Source organism: Pinus tabuliformis, chromosome J, assembly GCF_031772625.1.
Source record: "Pinus tabuliformis cultivar Carrire ecotype Pingquan chromosome J, CPIR1, whole genome shotgun sequence".
NCBI lineage: Eukaryota > Viridiplantae > Streptophyta > Pinopsida > Pinales > Pinaceae > Pinus > Pinus tabuliformis.
The window spans coordinates 1,464,051,671-1,464,072,289 of NC_142295.1; the positions used below are offsets into that span (position 1 = coordinate 1,464,051,671).

Consider the following 20,619-nt stretch of genomic DNA (forward strand, 5'->3'; position numbering starts at 1 on the left):
AATCTTGATAATTTAAGTTTGCTAGCTTTTGAGTGGGATCGAAAATTCTACTTTCTCCATATAAAATCCAATGAGGTTGGAACCACTCTCAAAACATCATGAAACAATTAATGGTGATTTATAAAATTTAAGTAATATTTCATCCCTTTAATTTAAGAATTGAACATTACCATTAATTGCATAGCAAATGTAGGGCCCTATGGTTGAATATTTGGTTGCCCCACTCATAAAGTATTTTTTTTTTCTAGAAAATGCATTCCAAGGGTTAGCGGTTGCATTATATAAAATGGACTAGTTTGGTTAAAGAACCGTTTGGTTTCCTATAAAAACCAATTGGTTCAATATGGAATCGACCTTTTTCAGTTTTGTGCCACCTGATCAGACTGATTAATGTTGATGTTTGTTGCTTTGGTAGGTACTTTTGCACAGGGCTAAGTCTCTAGGCATGCAGAAGTTGCCCAAAGTCTCCTTAGACACTTGCTCTAGTGTGAGCAACTTCCATTTGTAACTTAGCCTAATTTTAACTTAGGAAAAACACATAATTATTATGTTGGCTAATTGAACTAAAGTAAACTTAGGAAAAGTGAATAATTACTTTAATAATTATTTTTTAATCTCAACCCTTGATCTCAAGTGAGGCGAGATCTAATCTCGACCGTCAATCACTTTGGAGATTAGGGTTAGGGATTTAGCTTAATGTAAAGTTCTAAAATCAAGACTAAGGAGAGGGAGAAGACACACCATACAACAACACACGATTGAGAGAGGTATCTCATTGAGGAGTGTGATACTCTAGTGCGTTGGGTTTGAGGGAGTGTAGAAGGAAAGCTTGGAGATCCAGGGCCTAATCTACTGGATCATATCCAAGGCATTTTTTGTCATCGTAATCTTTCTTAGTTGGGCCATTTTCCTAGGAAGGGAGCCTAAGTAAGTTTTGAAAGTTAATGAAGAACTACGATTGGGTAGAATCTGTTGTGTCATGTGATTGAGGTTGGTATATTTTGCTTATGTCGGATTTATTGTGTTAATGAACCTAGCTGTGTAATTAATCAATAGATTTGTAATCTATTAGTAATTAAATTTCAAGTGCTATGTTTGCAGTAATTCTAACAGTTAAGGTTAAAAAACAATTGGATTGACTAGTTCAACTGGTTCCAGTTCAGTTTTGATAACACTGCTTCTTCCCATCAGACTACTTCCTAGACCTAAAGGAGCAACCAAAGTTCCATTCAAAGTTTTCTTCTTTCGACCTTGAATGCCAGGAGTATCCCTTGCTCGTACATCCCGCCCTCTCCCCCAGGAAAATATATCCAGTTTCCTTGATGGTTTCAGAGGACTTTGATAGCGAGCCCGTGCCTTGTTCACCTCCCTTACCCTTGGCCATGTTGAAGAATCTAGGGCAATTAGAGTTAATGAGATTCTTCTTTCATGACAACTATTTGTGAGGTATGTTAAGTTTTCTTCTTAGCACAATCTTCATTTGTTATTATTAGTGTGTGTCTTCCTTATTTCATTAAATAGCTACCAAAACGAAGAGACAAGAACACAAGATGTTGGCTTTCTGCCAGGGCCAAAACCTCTCACTCTTAAAGAGGAAAACCCGCACAAAATTCTTCTTATAGGGATTCCAATTGACAAATACCAAGACCATGACCCTTGACCTATTAGGCCACTCCAAGACCAAGACACCAATCCTCTTCTTTGTCAATTCTAAGTTCATCATCATTGCTGCACCATTGAGGCCATCACTACTGCACCACTTCCTTACTACTGCAACATCTTTGTTGTACCTTCACCGAGGTCTTTGTTGATTTGGGGTAGCATCGGATGTGCTCTAGCCATGAAAATTGGTGGAGAGGCTAAAGCACATGAGATCTCCAAGATCCAGAAATCGTTTTGGGAAATTCCATTCGGATGAGGAGTTATTAAAATAATTAATATTTTTAATGGGTTCCTAAGTCTAAACTTAGGAAAATAAAAATATTAATGGGTATTAATAAAGGTAAGGATGAGAAGCTTCTAAGAGACGAGGATCAAGTCTATATTGATGTTAGCTGTTGATTAAGGACTTAATCTCGACCGTTGATTCATCAACAGGAAAAGTATAAGAGAAGACTTGAGGGTCATTTGGAGACACACCAGCAGATACTCAGTATCCCAAGGAAAATCGATTTTTCAGAGAGAAGGGAAAATCGATTTTTCAGAGAGAAGGGAAAATCGATTTCAGAGGGAGAGTTGCAGGGTGTGGAGGAAGGGGGGGGGATTAGTAGCAGTCGGAAAGCTCAAAAGAGGAGATACAGGGACTCTGAGAGACAGTGCAGAGGGAGACGCAGTGGATGACGTAGTGAAGGACAGAGCAGCGCAGAGCCAAGCAGGATGACGTAGGGATAACGCATTAGGGAAAGGAAGTCCTCCAGGGTGTCAGAAAGTCTCAGAGAAAAGTCTCAGGTGTTTTCTCCCAGTGTCTATGTAAAATATTTCTGTAAAAGCGATTGTTGCTGAAGATTAATAAAACCCTCCTCTGCTGCACCGGTTTTCCCGCATTGGGTTTTTCCGGGGACAATTGTCCAAAAATAACTATGTTGATGTGTTTGATTCTTGTGCATGTATTTGTTTCTGTATAATGGTGTGATATCTGCAGTAGAATTTATTTTAATATTTACTGAAGGGATTTCGTAAATAACTTATTGGAAAATAAGTAGGTAAAATAAATCAGTTGCTGCAGTAATAGAATTTCTGTTTAGAAATTTTCACATGGTATCAGAGCAAAGATTCAGAGACAAGAAGGGAAAATCAATTATGGGTCAAGATCATGATGCAGAGGCATCCACGTCAGGAGACTCGTGCAGATTTTCAGAAGATTGCACAAGAGATAGAAATTTCAATTTCTCTATGCTGGCTTCCAGATTGGAAGAAGAAGCTACTTGCGTAGCAAGCTCTGCATCATCAAGGGTATGGTATATAGACAGTGGAGCCTCCTGGCATATGACGGGAATCCGGGAATGTTTCTTAGATTATCAAGAGGAAAAAATGAATTTTTAGATCACCATGGGGAATAAGGCAAAGTGTACTTCAGTAGGGAAGGGTACTATAGTTTTTCAAACAGAAACAGGAGAGCGGTTCCGAGCTACCAATGTGTTGCATGTGGTAGGATTGGGGATGAACTTACTTTCTGTATCTCAACTTCAAAGCAAGGGCTACGACGTTTTCTTTATTAAGGAGAAAGTATACGTCAAACACCCGAGTTGGAAAAAGAAGGTACAGATTGGAATCAGGAGTAACAGGTTGTACATTTTGCAACTAGAATCACCAATGGCATTGATAGGCAGTAATGGAGACAAGGATTTGAATGAACTATGGCACAGAAGGATGGGACATTTGCACCATGGGGCCCTGAGAATTCTCAAGAAAACTGTAATAGGAGTTCCAGATCTTAGTACAGAACGAGATGATGTATGCAGAGGGTGTGCTCTGGGCAAGTATGCCAAAGCAACGTTTCCTAGAAGTAAAAATAGGGCCAATAGTGTACTAGGATTGATATGCTCAGATATCTGCGGACCGATGTCCACAAAAGCTCTTAGTGGTGCTGAATATTTCATCACCTTCATCGATGACCATTCCAGGAAGACTTGGATCCATTTTTTGAAAACCAAGGATGAGGTTTTCTGTCGATTCAAAGAGTTCAAGGCTCTAGTGGAGAATCTGATAGGAAAGAAAATAAAAGTGTTGTGCTCAGACAATGGTGGAGAGTATGTTGACAAGGGCTCCACCGATTTTTGCGCTAGGGAGGGCATCAGAAGAGAGCAGACAGCTCCTTACAATCCAGAGCAAAATGGAGTAGCAGAAATGAAGAACAGGGCTATTGTGGAAGCAACTAGGGCTATGATGTATGATCAAGATATGCCAAAATTCCTGTGAGCAGAAGCATGCAGCACGACAGTCTATGTCTAGAATAGAACTCCTCATAGGGCATTGGGCAAGATTACTCTAGAGCAAGTCTTCACCAGGAAGACACCTGAAGTTAGTCATTTCAGGATATTTGGGAGCTTAGCATATTGCCGTATACCCGAGGAGAAGAGGAAGAAGTTAGGTCAAACTACAGAGAAAGGATATCTTGTGGGATATAGCGAGAATGCTAAGGCATATAGAATCTATCTTTCAGGGAGCAGGAAGGTAGTAGTTCGATGAGATGTGAAGTTCATGGAAGATAGGGCTTTCAGAAAATTTCGAGAAATGCCTTCCGAGGAGTAATCAAAAGATGAGCTGTTGGTCAAACCACTTCAACCAGCGAAAGCCAATACCAGGAATTCTCCTTCAAAATAGGAGGAGGAAGAGCTAACAGATGCACCTACTACTAGAGGAAGAACGAGCTAGGAACTCTGACAAATTCTGCGGGATGCAAAAGATTTCATTGGTGCACCCAGGAACAGTGAAAGGGAGCGAAGACAGCCAGATAGATATCAGGCCTTACTAGCTCAGGTTGGGGAACCTTCCAATTTTCAAGAGGCCGCTTAACATCAAGTTTGGATGGATGCGATGGTGGAGGAATACGACTCTATAATGGTGAATGATCTCTGGGAAGTAGTGCCTAAGGCTCAGGACATATCGAACCCTATGTTCGAGATGGATCTACAAGATTAAATACGCTGCAGATGACAATGTGGAAAAATACAAAGCCAGGTTTGTGGCTAAGGGGTATGCTCAGAAGGAAGGAATAGATTACGAAGAGACCTTTGCCCCAGTAGCCAGGTATACATCTATTAGAACTGTGATATCTCTTGCAGCACAGATGGGGTGGGAGATTCATCCGATGGATGTCAAAACGACATTCTTGAACAAGGTGATAGAAGAGGAAGTATACATTGAACAACCAGAAGACTTTGAGACACATGAGAAGAAATCTCATATATGCAGATTGAAGAAAACCTTGTATTGGCTCAAACAGGCACCTAGAGCATGGTATGGTCAAATTGATGGCTACTTGCAGAAGATGGGGTTCGTCAAAAGTGATGCAGATTCCAATCTCTACTATCTGGTTGTAGAGAATGAGCCTTTAGTCCTAGTATTATATGTGGATGATCTCTTCTTGACAGGATCATCCAGGCTCATCGAGGACTGCAAGAAGAATCTAGCCAGTATTATATGTGGATGATCTCTTCTTGACAGGATCATCTAGGCTCATCGAGGACTGCAAGAAGAATCTAGCCACAGAATTCGACATGAAGGATTTGGGACAAATGCATTTTTTCCTGGGGTTGGAAGTTTGGCAGCAGAAGAGTGAGATCTTCCTTGGACAAGGGAGATATGCTACAGAGATCCTGAAGAGATTCAGGATGCAGGATTGTAGGCTGATGGCTACTCCAATGATCACCAACTAGAAGAAAATTGATGCATCAAAAGACAAAGATGTTGATCCCACCTTATACAGGCAGCTCATAGGGTCCCTGATGTATCTGGTCAATACCAGGCCAGACATTTGTTACGTTGTCAACACCCTCAGTCAGTTCATGGTGGAACCAAAGAGGGCGCATTGGGCAGCAACCAAACATGTTCTCAGATATATACAGGGAACAATCGAGTATGGACTATTGTACACCAGAAGTAATGATATCAGACTGAGTGGGTTTACTGATGCAGATTGGGTTGGAAGTTCAGTAGATCGGAAAAGTACCTCTGGGTACTATTTCAACGTTGGATCGGGGATGATCTCCTGGTGCAGTAGGAAATGAAAATCCGTAGCTCTGAGCTCAACTGAAGTAGAATATATGGCCGCTAGCACAGCTTTGTGCGAAGCCATATGGCTTAGAAAATTGCTTGTGAACCTATTCAGAAGAAGGGTGGAGGTGACCGGGATCATGTGTGATAATCAGAGTTGCATCAAAGCTCTCTGAGAATCTAGTATTTCATGATCGGTCAAAGCACATTGATATTCGGTGTCACTTTGTTAGAGACTGTGCCCAACGAGGAGCTGTACAGTTGAGCTACACCTATAGGAGAACAGGTGTTGGACATTCTTACCAAGGCCTTTGGAAGAACAAAGTTCGTTTATTTCAGGGAGAAGATGGGGATGGTAAAGAATCCATTTCAGTAGCAGAAATGGATGAGTGTCAGGTGTTGCAGTGCAGTAGTTAGTAGTGCTATGGGCAACATGATGCATCATTTGAGAGAGAGTTGCAGTGCAGATGTAGTGTTGGGAGGAAGGACCAGCAACAACACAGATGCAGAGGGAGCTACAGTATAGATGTAGCAGTGGCAGAGCCATGGGCAATAGTATAGGAGGCAGCAATGCAGCGGATGTAGGGCAACATGCCTAACATCAACACAAGTATCGGTGTTGGATGATCAGTGTGATGTTCAGTGGTGGAGCATTACTAGAGCACATTCCTCGCTAAGAGGGAGTGTTGATTTGGGGTAGCATTGGATGTGCTCTAGCCATGAAAATTGGTGGAGAGGCTAAAGCACATGAGATCTCCAAGACCTAGAAATCGTTTTGGGAAATTCCATTTGGATGAGGAGTTATTAAAATAATTAATATTTTTAATGGATTCCTAAGTCTAAACTTAGGAAAATAAAAATATTAATGGGTATTAATAAAGATAAGGATGAGAAGCTTCTAAGAGATGAGGATCAAGTCTATTTTAATCTTAGCCGTTGATTAGGGACTTAATCTCGGCCATTGATTCATCAATAGGAAAAGTATAAGAGAAGACTTGAGGGTCATTTGGAGACACACCAGCAGATACTCAGTATCCCAAGGAAAATCGATTTTTCAGAGAGAAGGGAAAATCGATTTCAGAGGGAGAGTTGCAGGGTGGAGGAAGAGGGGGTGATTAGCAGCAGTCAGAAAGCTCAGAAGAGGAGACGCAGGGACTTTGAGAGACAGTGCAAAGGGAGACGCAGATCATAGAGACATAGTGGATGACGCATAGAAGGACAAAGTAGCGCAGAGCCAAGCAGGATGACGCAGGGCTGATGCAGTAGGGAAAGGAAGTCCTCTAGGGTGTCAGAAAGTCTCAAAGAAAAGTATCTAGTGTTTTCTCCCAGTGTCTATGTAAAATCTTCCTGTAAAATTGATTGTTGCTGAAGATTAATAAAACCCTCCTCTGCTGCACCAGTTTTCCCGCATTGGGTTTTTCTGGGGACAATTTTCCAAAAATAACTGTGTTGATGTGTTTGATTCTTGTGCATGTATTTGTTTCTGTATAATGGTGTGATATTTGTAGTAGAATTCATTTTAATATTTACTGAAGCGATTTCATAAATAACTTATTGGAAAATAAGTAGGTAAAATAAATCAGTTGCTGCAATAATAGAATTTCGTTTAGAAATTTTCATAGTTTTCATCAACTAGATCTCCATATTGAGATATGTATAGAAGAGCTGCATTTTGATTCACCGAGATCATGACTGTCTCATCATAGCTGTTCCTTCACCGAGATCATAACCATGTTAGGATCATGACTGCACCTTGACCGAGAATGTAACTGTGTTCATCATGATTGCACTGAGATCTTCACCGAGAATGTGACTGTGTTCACCGAGATCTTACTTGTCATGGCTATGCCGAGAATACATCACTGTGGAATTACTGAGCTCCTTCTTAACCGAGACTGTGAGAGTATGCTGAGAGTGTGTACCCCTGTAATACCTATCCAAAACCACATGGATCCTTCTCCTAACCGAAACATTGTACTACTTCTTCATTCGAGATTCCTGTACCCCTGAACTTGACCGAGATTTCAGAGATATGTTGAGGTTCTGTCCTCATCCGAAGTTGCAGAGACTTGTCCGAAATTTCTTGACTGTAATTCTGAACTTACACGCCTATTTATAGTGGTTTGACCCACATATTAAGCCGACATGACCAAGTGAACTGTTGTGTCTTCATTTTTGAGCCGACATGACTATATTTACTTCGTTTTGTTGGTTGTCTTCTTCAAGAGGATTGTGCTTGTCTTGGAGGGCTGATCTAGACACTAGATTGACTCATATACATTTCATATTTGCTCAAGAAGAGCTCTTCATGACTTTGACTTTCTAATAATAAATCCTAAGGCTCTCAATGGGAGCCACTAATAAATAAACTTCTTGCTCATCAAACCCATGCAACAATGCATACAAAAATAATTCATTTTCTTGTTTACAAAAATCATAATTACAATGTCATGAAGACCAAGCCTAGTTACACTTTCTTCAACAGGCCATTAGACTTAGGAGACCTTGACATCATCGGCCTCATCGTTCAATCACTCTTAATCTTGAGAGGTTATTGAGTTGTCCAAAGTCACTTAGTGCTTTATATCATTGTACTTTGTCATGGTTTTATACATATGTTTAGTTGTTACACTTGTGTAGGTTTCTTTTTATATATTAGAATTGACATTTCCATGAGTTGTGCTTGCACTCCCACATTGTATTATTGCAGTTTCATTGACCTACTTTTGTGGTCATTTGTTAGACATAAATATAATGATCTTATCTTATCTCCTCTTATAGAGGACTTCAAAGCCAATTTCTATAGGTTTAAGTTAATCTGAAAAGGTGAGGAGATTAGTGAAGAAATTTGGAACAGATGGTGGGAATTGTTCAAGGTGCTATACCACCAAACTCACACAAGCTTGATGACAAGAAGTATGTTGTTTGAATTCAAACCTAGAAACATTCTTGTGTGAGGAAGTTTAGGAGTATTGTTGATGTTAAGGATGTGAGGCCAAATATGTGGATGCACTAGAAGCTTATCATGGAAAATATAAGGAAGCTCTTGCAATCGTTAGTATGTAAGCTTCAAATGACATCATTACACTTGTGTGGGGTGAAAAGCCATACAAAAGGCTTGTGATGCATTAAAATGTTTCTACATGACGTTTAATGAAACTAGGGTTCTATATTTGGGAAACCAATCATATAGTTTGAGGATAACTAAAGGACCAAGGTAATTTGGTCACAAATTTATCTTACTGGACTAAGGCGTATAAGATGTAAACTTCTTGTAGGTGAAAAGATAGAGAGCATTGATTTTTGTCTTTATAATTTTTAACAATTCCCTGTGCCTTTTCTATTATATCTCGGCTGTTGGAGTCATTTTTTTTGCTCAAGGATTGTAATGATGTCTGATTGAACTAATTTTTCTCCTATTAGGGTTCTTCAGTTATACTCGATCTACATTTTGACAAAGAGCTCACTACTATAAAATGAAAACTTCCAACTTTTCAGTTTGAATGGCTGTTTTTTCCCATGGCCTCTAATTAGGTTCTCCAACCTTTTTCATCTTTGGAAAAAAGGCCAAATATTGTGGATGCACTATAAGCTTATCATGGAAAATATAAGGAAGCTCTTGCAATCGTTAGTATGTAAGTTTCTAATGACATCATAACACTTGTGTGGGGTGCAAAGCCATGCAAAAGGCTTGTGATACATTAAAATGTTTCTACACAACATTTAATGAAACTAGGGTTCTATATTTGGGAAACCAACTATATAGTTTGAGGATAAATAAAGGACCAAGGTAATTTGGTCACAAATTTATCTTACTGGACTAAAGCGTATAAGATGTAAACTTCTTGTAGGCGAAAAGATAGAGAGCGTTGATTTTTGTCTTTATAATTTTTAACAATTCCCTGTGCCTTTTCTATTATTGCTCGGCTGTTGGAGTCATTTTTTTTGCTCAAGGATTGTAATGATGTCTGATTGAACTAATTTTTCTCCTATTAGGGGTCTTCGGTTATACTCTATCTACATTTCGACAAAGAGCTCGCTACTATAAAATGAAAACTTCCAACTTTTCAGTTTGAATGGCTGTTTTTTCCCATGGCCTCTAATTAGGTTCTCCAACCTTTTTCTTCTTTGGAAAATGACAAGCTATTCCGTTTTGTGTTAGGTTCATGATTTTTGTAAGAAGCTGGAAGCCTAAGCAAGGTTACATGGATATTAATACTATATGCTAGATTCGTTTGAATGTCAATACATATAGGTTTGAAGCCCACAGCGCTTTGAATAGATGGTGATTGGGTATACTGTTAAGGAACTCCTTCTTGTTAAGGTCACTGGTTCAAAACCTGTGGGTAGTTCCACCTGTCTAATCAACGACAAAAAAATGCATGTAGGTTTGAATAAGTGAGATAATATAACAGTGAGTCATTCCTTAAGGAAAGATAGTGGCAACTGGTGAGTCACCGTTGTCTTTGTCTGAAAGCTCAGTCTGGTTCTTAGCTTAGAGCAGTACCTTTGTTTTATTTACTTCTTCTTCTTGCTTTATTTAGGAGCCATCTCTATTCTCTCACTATGTATGAAGACGTGTACTCAGCAGTCCTATTGAATTTTGTGGTCGTTTGTTGGAAATTATAAAATTATCATATCTTAATTTACAGCTTAGCTATAGAAGCATGCTCAAGCGCTTCACAAATCTTTGTTTCTTAGCTGAGGGACATTCTTGTATAGGCTGAATAAAGCACAATAAAATATGAAGTAACTAATGTAGCTAAGTGCACACAAAATTGAGCAATTAAGTTATAGGAAGCCTGCATTTTTTTGTTCCATTTTCTTTGTATTTCTAGAAAGTTCATTTTAAGCAGTTGTCATTTGCATGTATATACAAACTCGAAAGAAATGAGAAGCACCTCATTTTGTTCAGACTTTTCCATGAGCAGTCACAGAACATTTAAACTATATGGCAAATGCAAAGAAAGAAAACAAGATTTTGTTCTTCTCCAATCGTTCAGTTCTGTGTCACTGGATTTGAGATGTAAAATCATAATAGTGAAGACCTTAACATACGGGCAATGCCTTTCTTCTTCTGATAGATAGTTTTATTTGTTTAATTTCAAACGCTTATTTTTTTAGATTCGGGAATTACAGGCTATATATAATCAGTTTAGAGTGTGAGTCTTTTTTTTGTGTCTTGAAATATTCCTTGTTCTCAGCAGGAATGTTTGGGAACTATTTGTTTTTATTTCAAGGTCTTTTAGCTCTGCTTTCTTATAAGTTTGTTTATGAATTATTGCAGAGTCAAAGCAATATGCCAGTAGATACTGTTAAAGATGTTTCTCAGCTATCACTTACTGAGGGTAATGGTATATTTTCTCAACCTGCATTGGACAATTTTTTTTCTCTGAAGCGGAAATGTGAAGCATTTGATCAGGAGGCTGCGGATAATGATTTATCACTTGAGGTGGCAGATCTAAATAAACTAGTCAATCGAAGACATATATCTGACAACCAGGAGATCCAAGTGCTTTCTGATACTGAAAGTAAAGAAACAGAATTCTGTGGAATTGGTGGTGGTAGCAGTGAGACCTGTGCTCCTCCCTCTCTTCCTTTAGAGGAAGATGCCAAGGCATTAGCAAGTGATCTTGGGCCATACAGTTCAAGTCTTGAATATCTGGATGATGCATTTCAGGCTTTATCGCTGATGCTTCAAATTGCAAAAGCTCGCCATAAGGAGAACCTTAAAGAAGCTGGTAACAATAATGTCTCATGGATTGATCTCCGCCAGCCAAAGAAAGTAAGTTCAAAGCTCAACTAGTCTGTGTTTTTTGAAAATCAATCTTGATAATATCATTTGGATGTTGGGGGGTATGAGATTTTCACATTTGTACATTGACATAGAATGAATCCCCCATGCCATGACAGACCAGGGAACTTTTCCAGCTAGGTTTTTTTTGTAAATAATGTTTTTATTGTCATTCGTATTTCTAGCTGTTAAACTCAAATGCGAAAAATTTCAGTGAAAGAGTAACATTTGGGCATCTTTCTAGGTCAACTCCATTCAACTGATAAATTAAAGCATGTAAGAGATTTCGATTTCTGAAATTAACATCCTTCCTTCTTTTATGTGCCAATTGTTGAATTTTCTACAAGATGCACAGTAGAAACCAATTTTCTGTAGGATAATTACTTCCTAATGATTTCACACAGTTTCCTTATGCCACTTATATCGTTGAGCAATTACACTTCAGAAAATATCAACAGTAAGTACAGCGGAAACAGTAAAGATCATAGAAAGACAGCCATGCACAATAGAGAATATTTTTTTACCTTGGGAAAACCAACCTTGGGAAACCCAACCTTGGGAGAAAACCCAACAACTTTTCTTTTAGGAGAAATTATTCTTCAGTAAGGTTTACAAATCAAATTTGTCTAGAAATCTATGCCAATATCCAAGTCAAAGGTACCGGTCAAACCTGGTCAAATTCCAGCAAGACAACACCGGTAAAACCTAGTCAAAATGAGCGCTGGTCAAACTGCAGTCAAAGTATGCAGTCAATTCCCTGTGGCCCTGTGGTCAATGCCTTGCGGCCCTGCTGTCAATGGCCTATGGTCCTTTGGTCAACACCCTGCGGCTCTACAGTCAATTACCTGTGGCCCTGCGTTCAAAGGTCTTTGGTCTTGCGGTCAAAGTCATATGGCCAGCTGCAGTCAAACAATCATACTTTGCTCATTCATACTGCGGTCTGTTGAAAAAATATGGCAGCCATGGTCGGTATTTTCATCATAAAAGAAATTAAAAAAAATTTCAAATTTAATTTTGCCTCCTAAATTTTCAAGTCAGCTGCATTGAAAGTTAGGTCGTCTGGGCCCCTAAGATGCACCCATTCGACCCGCACTTGAAGACTATATATAGGAGATCATTTCTCCTCATTTGGACATACAATGTTGTCTCATGTATCTCTGATCCAACGAAATTACAGGGTGCCGAAATTCTAGGGAGGGCCGAAATTTCAGGAAATTGGTTTTTGACATGACACTTGATCATGATCCTGGTAACTGGTTTGGCTATTATTTTTGCTATGGTTATTTCTAATGTAATAATGAATCTGGAACTCACTCTCTCTCCCTCTTATAAGGAAAGACATGGGTTTTTCCCCTTGTGGGTTTTGCCCTTGCTTCAGACCTAAATTTTCTGTCTCTTGTTTTATTGTCTCATGGTTTCTTGATGTTTCTCCTACTGCTATTTCATGCTTATGAATGATTTTTCTTAATACTGTATTGAATGATGTAACATTCTAATGCTAATAATTGTTATTTGTGTAAGAAAATTGTTCTAAGCTTTGTCCTAGTAAAATTCATCATAGTATCAGAGCTGGGGGCCGTTGAAGAGTAGTGAATGAACAAATGATCCTATAAGAAGAAGTTGAATCTGTAAGACTCCTTGTGGACACTACAATTCAATCTTAGTGACAAAAGGAAGACTCTGTTCTCATGTACTCATTTTGTGGTATCATCAATATTTTACAATGGCTTGTCTTAATCCTTGTGAAGGTTCGCAACTTGCTTCTAAGCTCGCATCTGTGATCTTGGGGCTCACGTCAAAGTTTATAAGGTTGACTATATATACTCTTTATATTTGGTAAATCACACTACTTCTGAAATTTGTGCTAGTTACTCGCACCATAATCTATGACTCGATGATCTATGACCTTGTGATTTTATATGTATTACGGCTCTATGGCTCTCACCTGTTGCTCACTGTCCCAACTGTAAAATAAGTGCAATTGTTTGTATATGGTATTCCTCCATTGTCGCAAATAATAGTCTCGACTCTTGCTATATATATGATGGCTCACCATACATGTTACAACAATCTCAGATATGTCAAAATTTTTCGATATAACAATGACCTGATAGAGACGTTTTCGAGATATTGACATTACATGTGATTCAAATGTAATCCTCTCCATGAACCCTATAGCTTTCACATTTGTATACACGCTGTAACTCATTCATGGTTACCATCCCACACAATGGCTCTGTTGACTCTGCTGCCTACACCTACCTACAAGTCAGTGAGAAAAGCCTTAAACCCCACAAGGTGTGGTTGATGGCAGGGAACTATGAGAAGAGGCTGCCACACTAAATCCCTTCTCTCTCCGTTTAAGCTATCTCCTAGGTTAGCTAAGGGGGTGGTCCCTAATGAAAAGTTAAGTTAAAGGTGATATGAGGTTCTAGGAGAGTGTTATAGTGAAAATAGATTACTTTTAATGATTTATGAGCAAAATATGATATGAGCAATAACAATGAAAATCATTAACATGAGGAAACCATAAAACCAGTGCCTTATAAAGAATTTGCTCAACAAAATAAAAGATACATTTGCTCAAAGTAAAGATGGAATGCTTCCAATAATGAAAGCAAAGTAACCCTAAAATGCAAACAAAAGATGTTAGCACAAGATATTTGTAAGATATAAAATCAATTCATGAATCAAAACATATCTTGCCAAAACTCAACAATTAGAAAATTTACTTTGAAAAAAGTAAAATAGGAGATGCTAAATGCTAAATCAAGATGTCAATATGGAATTAGACTTGAGCATGAAATGAAAACACTTATTACCAATTTGAAGAATCACAATACTTGCTTTGAAATGTTTCTTGAAAATAAACTTTGCAATATAACAACTCAAAACATCAAGAGACAAGTAAAGTAAATGTGATGGAAAGTGCTCTTGGTTAATTTTATTAACTACCTCTACAACAAGATTGCAATTGAACTCTTCAATCCTCAGACCTCACCCTCGCCCAAAGATTTGGGTCTCACAGTGAGGAGTCCATAGAGGAGTAGAGGGTCCCTAAGATGTCTACTTCAACCAACTTATGTTGGAGGTAAAATTTTAGTGAAGCTTGGGGCTTCTTATACTAAAATGCCTAGATGAAGTGCAAATTGTGTTAATTCCCCAATTAAAATAATGCTACATGCAAATGCTTCAAAAAGAAATAAGATAGTTGCAAAATTTGAGAGACTAGAATGTAAATGAGCTCATATGTGTTTGCACCATTAAATGGAAAATAGAGAAGTAAAATGGAATAGATTGTTTTAAGCTACAACTGATTCAAATAAATGATAATGCTCCAATAATTTCCATAACATATAGCATAAATTGACCAAGTAGTGAAGCATGTAATTGAAGGAATTATGAAAGAATTAAAACTTGTTAAAATATGAAGTGTTTAGACATGAGAGAAGATTTGCTCAAATTTACAAGTTTGAAGCTTATTCATGTGATAATTTAAATACAAGATTATGAAATATTGCATGTGGAGTGAAATGTGTTAATTTTAGGGATGCACAAAATGAAATTAAGTGCTAGAAGGCTAAGAAAAATTAGAAGCAAAATTAGTACACCCACAAGAATTTTCTCTTCAAATGAGGAAGGGGGATGCCATGGGAAAATCCCAAGCTTCCTCAAAACATAAATTTTATTTTATTAGAAAATGAGACCCTCTTATGGAAATGAGAGGCTTGGGAAAAGCTTACAATATGCACTTTAAACTTATTTTTTCCCAAAGTTACGACTGTGAGATTTTAAAAATTTACTTGTGAGATGTTACAAAGTAAAGGTCTAAACCCTTGAGGTGAATAATGGTTACAATATTTCAAAATAATGAGACTTTAGAAGAAGAGGTGAAGTGATAAGAAGGAGGTACTTGGACTTGAGTTTCCAAATGGAAAAGGGTTCCTTAGCTTATGCTTCAACTCCATTTCTTCAAACCTGAATGTCCTCCCAGAACACCTATAGGCAAGCAAGCAAAAAAGTTAGCATGCAAAAGAAATAGTGCTGAAATATGTGAGATGAAATGACATGCATGAGAAGGAAAGAGTTGGAAACCCAATGCAAGTATAAAATACACTTTATATTACAAATTCCCTCACCAAGATCAACTTGAAAGAGCTGATTTTAGTGAGTGAGAGTTAGGATTTAAATCCAACAACTTAGTCTCAAATGCTAGATAAAATCAATATGCGCACAAATGAGATAAGAAAATATATGATTTTTCCCGAGATGGAAAAGAAGCAAAGGGCCCGTGAAACCCCCTTTTAAATAAATCTCTTGATGTATTATGAGATTGTTGGCTTGAACAACTTGTGGGATCTTTGATATCTTTGGAGGTGACTATTCCAACCGAAGAAGTCCTCACACTCCAATAGACCTAGAAACCTATCCTTTGAACACACAAATGCCTGCAAATCAATTGTTAGTGCAAAAGAGACTTGGCATATAGAGACCAAGTTGAGCTTGTCATTCAACTGAAAATAACACGCTACAACAAGAGCACAAAATATACCAAGCCCAAAGGAGATTTGAGATAGCTGCAAATCTTCCCTCCCTAAACAATAGTGCCCTTAGGCAAATGCACAAAAAACCAACTAGATAGCAATGTAAAACCAAATGAATAACAACATCAAATGAAACCGGTATACCTCATCAACTAAAGAATGCACCACAAGAGAAGCTAGTAACCCCAAAGGCTTTCACTCTATTTAGTTCAATAACAATTTCAGTATAGTAAAAATAAGCTGAAGCTTCAAAAACCATGCTCCACAATGAGAGCTGGGTTACATTTATAAGAACTTGGGAGAAAATCTCAATGAAGAACCATATTCCAAGTGGTGAGAGGGAGGAGATCACAAGGCAAATTCGAATTTGTTGATAGGAGCTCCAAATACCAAGTGTAGAAGCCAAATTTTCTCATGCCCATGTGCAAAAATCGTTTTCCCTGCTGTAGATGCCAAATGTTGAGGGAAATGGGCAACAAATACCATGAGATTCTCAACAAGAAGATGCCAAATACCTGTGGTTTGGACAACACTGCAAATAAAACCGCAATCTGGTGTTTAAAGTGCTGTGCGTTGGCTGCCAAGAGTGAGAGTAGAGTGCTGTGCGTAAATGTTGCTTGGCTGAGTGGAAACTGCGTTTGGCTGCCAGGTCTGATTTGCCTAGGGGTTGAAGTAGCTAGCTTTATACACGTGGATGGATGGGTGTAGGATAGTGGAGACACACTCCTTAATTTATGCGTTGACCGAACTTTCCAATCTGCCCCACAAATCTGCGTGGATATTCCAATCTAGTATGTGCGTGGAGCTGTAGGTGATGCGTGGTTTTTAATTTAACATGTGCATAATTCCTTAGACTTGGATATACGTAGACCATGGGAGTGAGGTGGGGTCTACTCCCAACCCACTTTATTCAACCTTATATAATAATTCCATTCACATTTGAATTAATTCTAACTTGAATTTTGGCCATACGTAACACTTCAATTTTCCCTTTTTAACTCAAAGTGGAACTTTTTGACTTGCCACTTGGAACTTGACTTTGTAATTGACTTGAATCTTGTTTGGTGGGCCCCACATGATTGCCACATCACCTTTGATATTCACTGGAATTGCCATGTCACTTGTTTGACTTTGGAAAGTTTTTAAATTTTTTCCTATTATTGAATTTTTTGAATTTTTTCCTTATTTTTGCCATTGACATTAGGGAAATTGGATTTTGAGGGACTATAAGTCATTTTTTGACCCTCAAAGTGGGTCCTAGGATAATATTGGGTCTTTGAGGATGAATTTCGAGTAGTTACATGCCCCAGACATTTCCTAAGACCACTTATTTACATCATTACATAGAAAATAATTAAAAATATTTTTTTGCCGGAAATTTTTAATTATTAAAAAGTCCTACTTAGACCTAGCCAAATTCCACGAAATTTTTTGTGTGATCTATTATGGTATTATACATAGACTTTAGACACTAAGATGTGTTAAGGGCTCAACTTTCAAACCGTCACTCCGACTTTGGGGTAAAAAGTGAGTGAAAAAATCTAGAAAATTATCCGCCTCTAAAAAAGAAGGGATACTTAACCAGATTAAAAAACACTCCAAGATGTATTCGTTCGCTGATCGAGTCCCAACATCCTAGGCCTGTTACAAACTCAAAACTCATCATTACTAGTATCACTTATTACAATTCCCCGCAGGGTGTGGAATATGGGTACAAAAAAGATGATGAGAAATAGAAGCAGAGTTTAAAAAATCTGTTGACTGATGATATTTGATGGTACAAGTGTCATTTAGATCATCCTTGGGCATAGAGTCTTCATATAATCATCATGTGCCACTCTAGTTGTTAACATTTGGCTCCATATGGGGATGCATGCTAGATGTGAAATGATAGTGGGCAAGAACCTGGAACGTGCATCCATCGACAAAAGACATATATCAACATTATCCATTCAAAATATCATCAAATGAAATCAAGTACATAAATGAAGAAATGACAATTCATTCTAAGAGCATAAATGACAATTTATTCACGAAATAAAACTAATTAAAGAAAAATGACAAGGGATAAAGTTAGAAATATGATACAAAAAGATGCCCCATGGCATTAGATGTCTTCGGTGAAAGACATCTTGAGAACATGCCTACTCACAGGCAAGTCCATAGGGTATTTCTTTGATGTGCCTTGTCCAATTCTGACTATCTTGGGACTTTGACTTGCCCCAATATTAACCTCTTTGTGGCCATCAGATATACCAAACCTCTTCCTTTTCCTTTTTTGACTATTGATGCGTTGAGGCTTGATCCTGCTCAAAACTGGTGATTCAATTTTTATATCTTTTTTCTTTTTTCGCTTTTTTCTTTTATGGTGACGATGACGCAATTATTGTCAATCCTACTGCTTTGTCTTGAAAATGCTCTGATGGAAGATTTGAAGTACCCAAGTTTTTTGAGCTATGCCTAATCTCTTCGTTTTGAATCTATTGCATCATCGTCAATCCTACTGCTTTGTCTTGAAAATGCTCTGATGGAAGATTTGAAGTAACCAAGTTTTTTGAGCTATGCCTAATTTCTTCGTTTTGAATCTATTTTGTCAGGGGGGGAAGAAAATTTGTCAACACTGCATCACTTCTTATCTGGCATGATCTATAGATAATCTCATTGTTGGGTTTCCTTAGATCCTCAACATGATATCTTTTCTCTAATTCTTGATCATGTCTGACAAAGGTATTATCAGGCATGGGGATGGTGGCATATGATAAGTCCATTTGAAGGCTACCACCTAAATCTAATGCCCATTTTCTTGATAGGAGCATTCCCCATGAATCAGGAACATCTATCACAACAATATCCATAGTCATAATTCTGTATGGATATGCAGCTAGGAAAACCTGTAAATTTGTAATTATCCTACACACTTCAATATTTTTAGAATCCATTGAACATATGTTGTGGTAGGGCCTAAATACCCTTAAATTCAGTTGATCCATGACTTTCTTGGTCATGACATTTGACGAAGCCCCTGGATCAAGCATGCAGTTGTGTAAAAGACAATCATTCACTATCAAAGAAACATAAAATGGTAGATGATCTTCATTCTCCACATAACAGTTCATACTCTTCAATACAATTTCCTCATCCTCTGGTTTATCGTTAGGCTTTTCTTCCCTTTGAGTAACTTCAATGGCACTTAGTAACTTTGCCCTTTGAGATGGTATCTTTAAAAGCTCTGTCACTGGGATAGAAACCTTTGCATTATTCACCCAATTTCCCAAGTCGAAATTTAATTCTGAAGTAGGAGAAAAATTTCTGTGATAATTTTGGTCTTGAATATCCCTTCTCTTATAAGTCATCCTTTTGTGTTTTGCCATAGCAAGAATTTGTCTAGATGTAGGATTTTCCCCAAAAATCTTAGTGACTTTGTCAAAATTTGCAATCATATTGTCAACCCCAAGATTATTAGGCCTATGGTCAATCTCTTGATTTCTTTCAATGGTGTATATTTGATCTTCCATGGAGAACATATTGATTTGACCACTTGTTCCTACATGTTCATCTCCTAACATGCCACTTTCCATGATTCTCTTCACATATGGGCATGTGGCCTCTTCATGGAACTCATTACATGACCTACAAAAGGGGGAATTTGATCTACCATGTTGGTGGATTCCAATGGATTAGGAAGCCTATAATCTTGTGGAGGGCCTTTATTCTTTTGCCATCTATCATTTGGCCTAGGTTGGAATCTTTGCACTTGTGATCTTTCCATGGCCACCAACCTATTTTGCATGGCTTGCATTTCTTTAATGTGATTTGCTTCCATGCTCTTGATGAGTTGAGTTAATTCTTTAATAGGATCATGTGTATTCTCTTCCTTGGCCTTGCCTTTGGAATCATTAGATTTTGATGGCCCTCTATTGAAACCAGGAATTTCATATTTTCTTGATTGCTTTCTAGCCCTTTCTATCTTCAAGACTTTAGATTGAGCTACACTTAAATTCGTAGGTTCCTTCCTCCTAAACTCATAGGCAGTGTCAACACCAAAAGCATCTAGATATGAGCATAAAAGAAATTCATTAGGGGTTTAATAGTAGCATGCATGCTTTTTACTAATTCATTGAATCTCTTGTTAAACTCCTCCATGGTTTCATTCTCATTTTTCTTCATGTTGCTAATGGCGTTGATCAAATGCCTATTTTCCTTCTTCTCTCCAAACTTATCTAAAATGCAGTTAGAATGGTTTGTAAAGAGTTATATGAGTTAGTAGGCTGCTTAATGAGTCAATCAAGAGCATCCTCTTCTAATGAAAAAACAAGAAGTCTCATTTTCACATCAACATAGTTAGCAGTTTTACACCATTTAAAGATACAAACATTAAATTTTTTCACATGTGATGTAGCACTAATGACATTGTTACCTTGAAAGGAAGACAACTTTTCAATAACATTGCCAATGATATTGTGAGGATAGCCATTTATGTTAGTGAAGTCACAAGGAGAAAAAAGATCATTCATGATGCTAGGCTCTACTTGTTCTTGAAAAAACAAATGAATATCAGAAATAGCC

General features: G+C 37.8%; 1 protein-coding gene across 3 annotated transcripts in view; it reads left to right on the forward strand.

Moving 5' to 3' along the window:
- The window catches only part of LOC149232887 (uncharacterized), a 398,827-nt gene that overhangs the window by 35,722 nt on the left and 342,486 nt on the right, over positions 1 to 20,619 (forward strand). For 2 of the 3 annotated variants that reach the window (XM_089379541.1, XM_089379543.1), the window contains exon 5: positions 11,003 to 11,500. In XM_089379541.1, coding sequence (XP_089235667.1) covers positions 11,003 to 11,500 — 498 coding nt within the window. The remainder of the gene's footprint in view (positions 1 to 11,002; positions 11,501 to 20,619) is intronic. The other variant, XM_089379542.1, reaches the window with a different exon arrangement.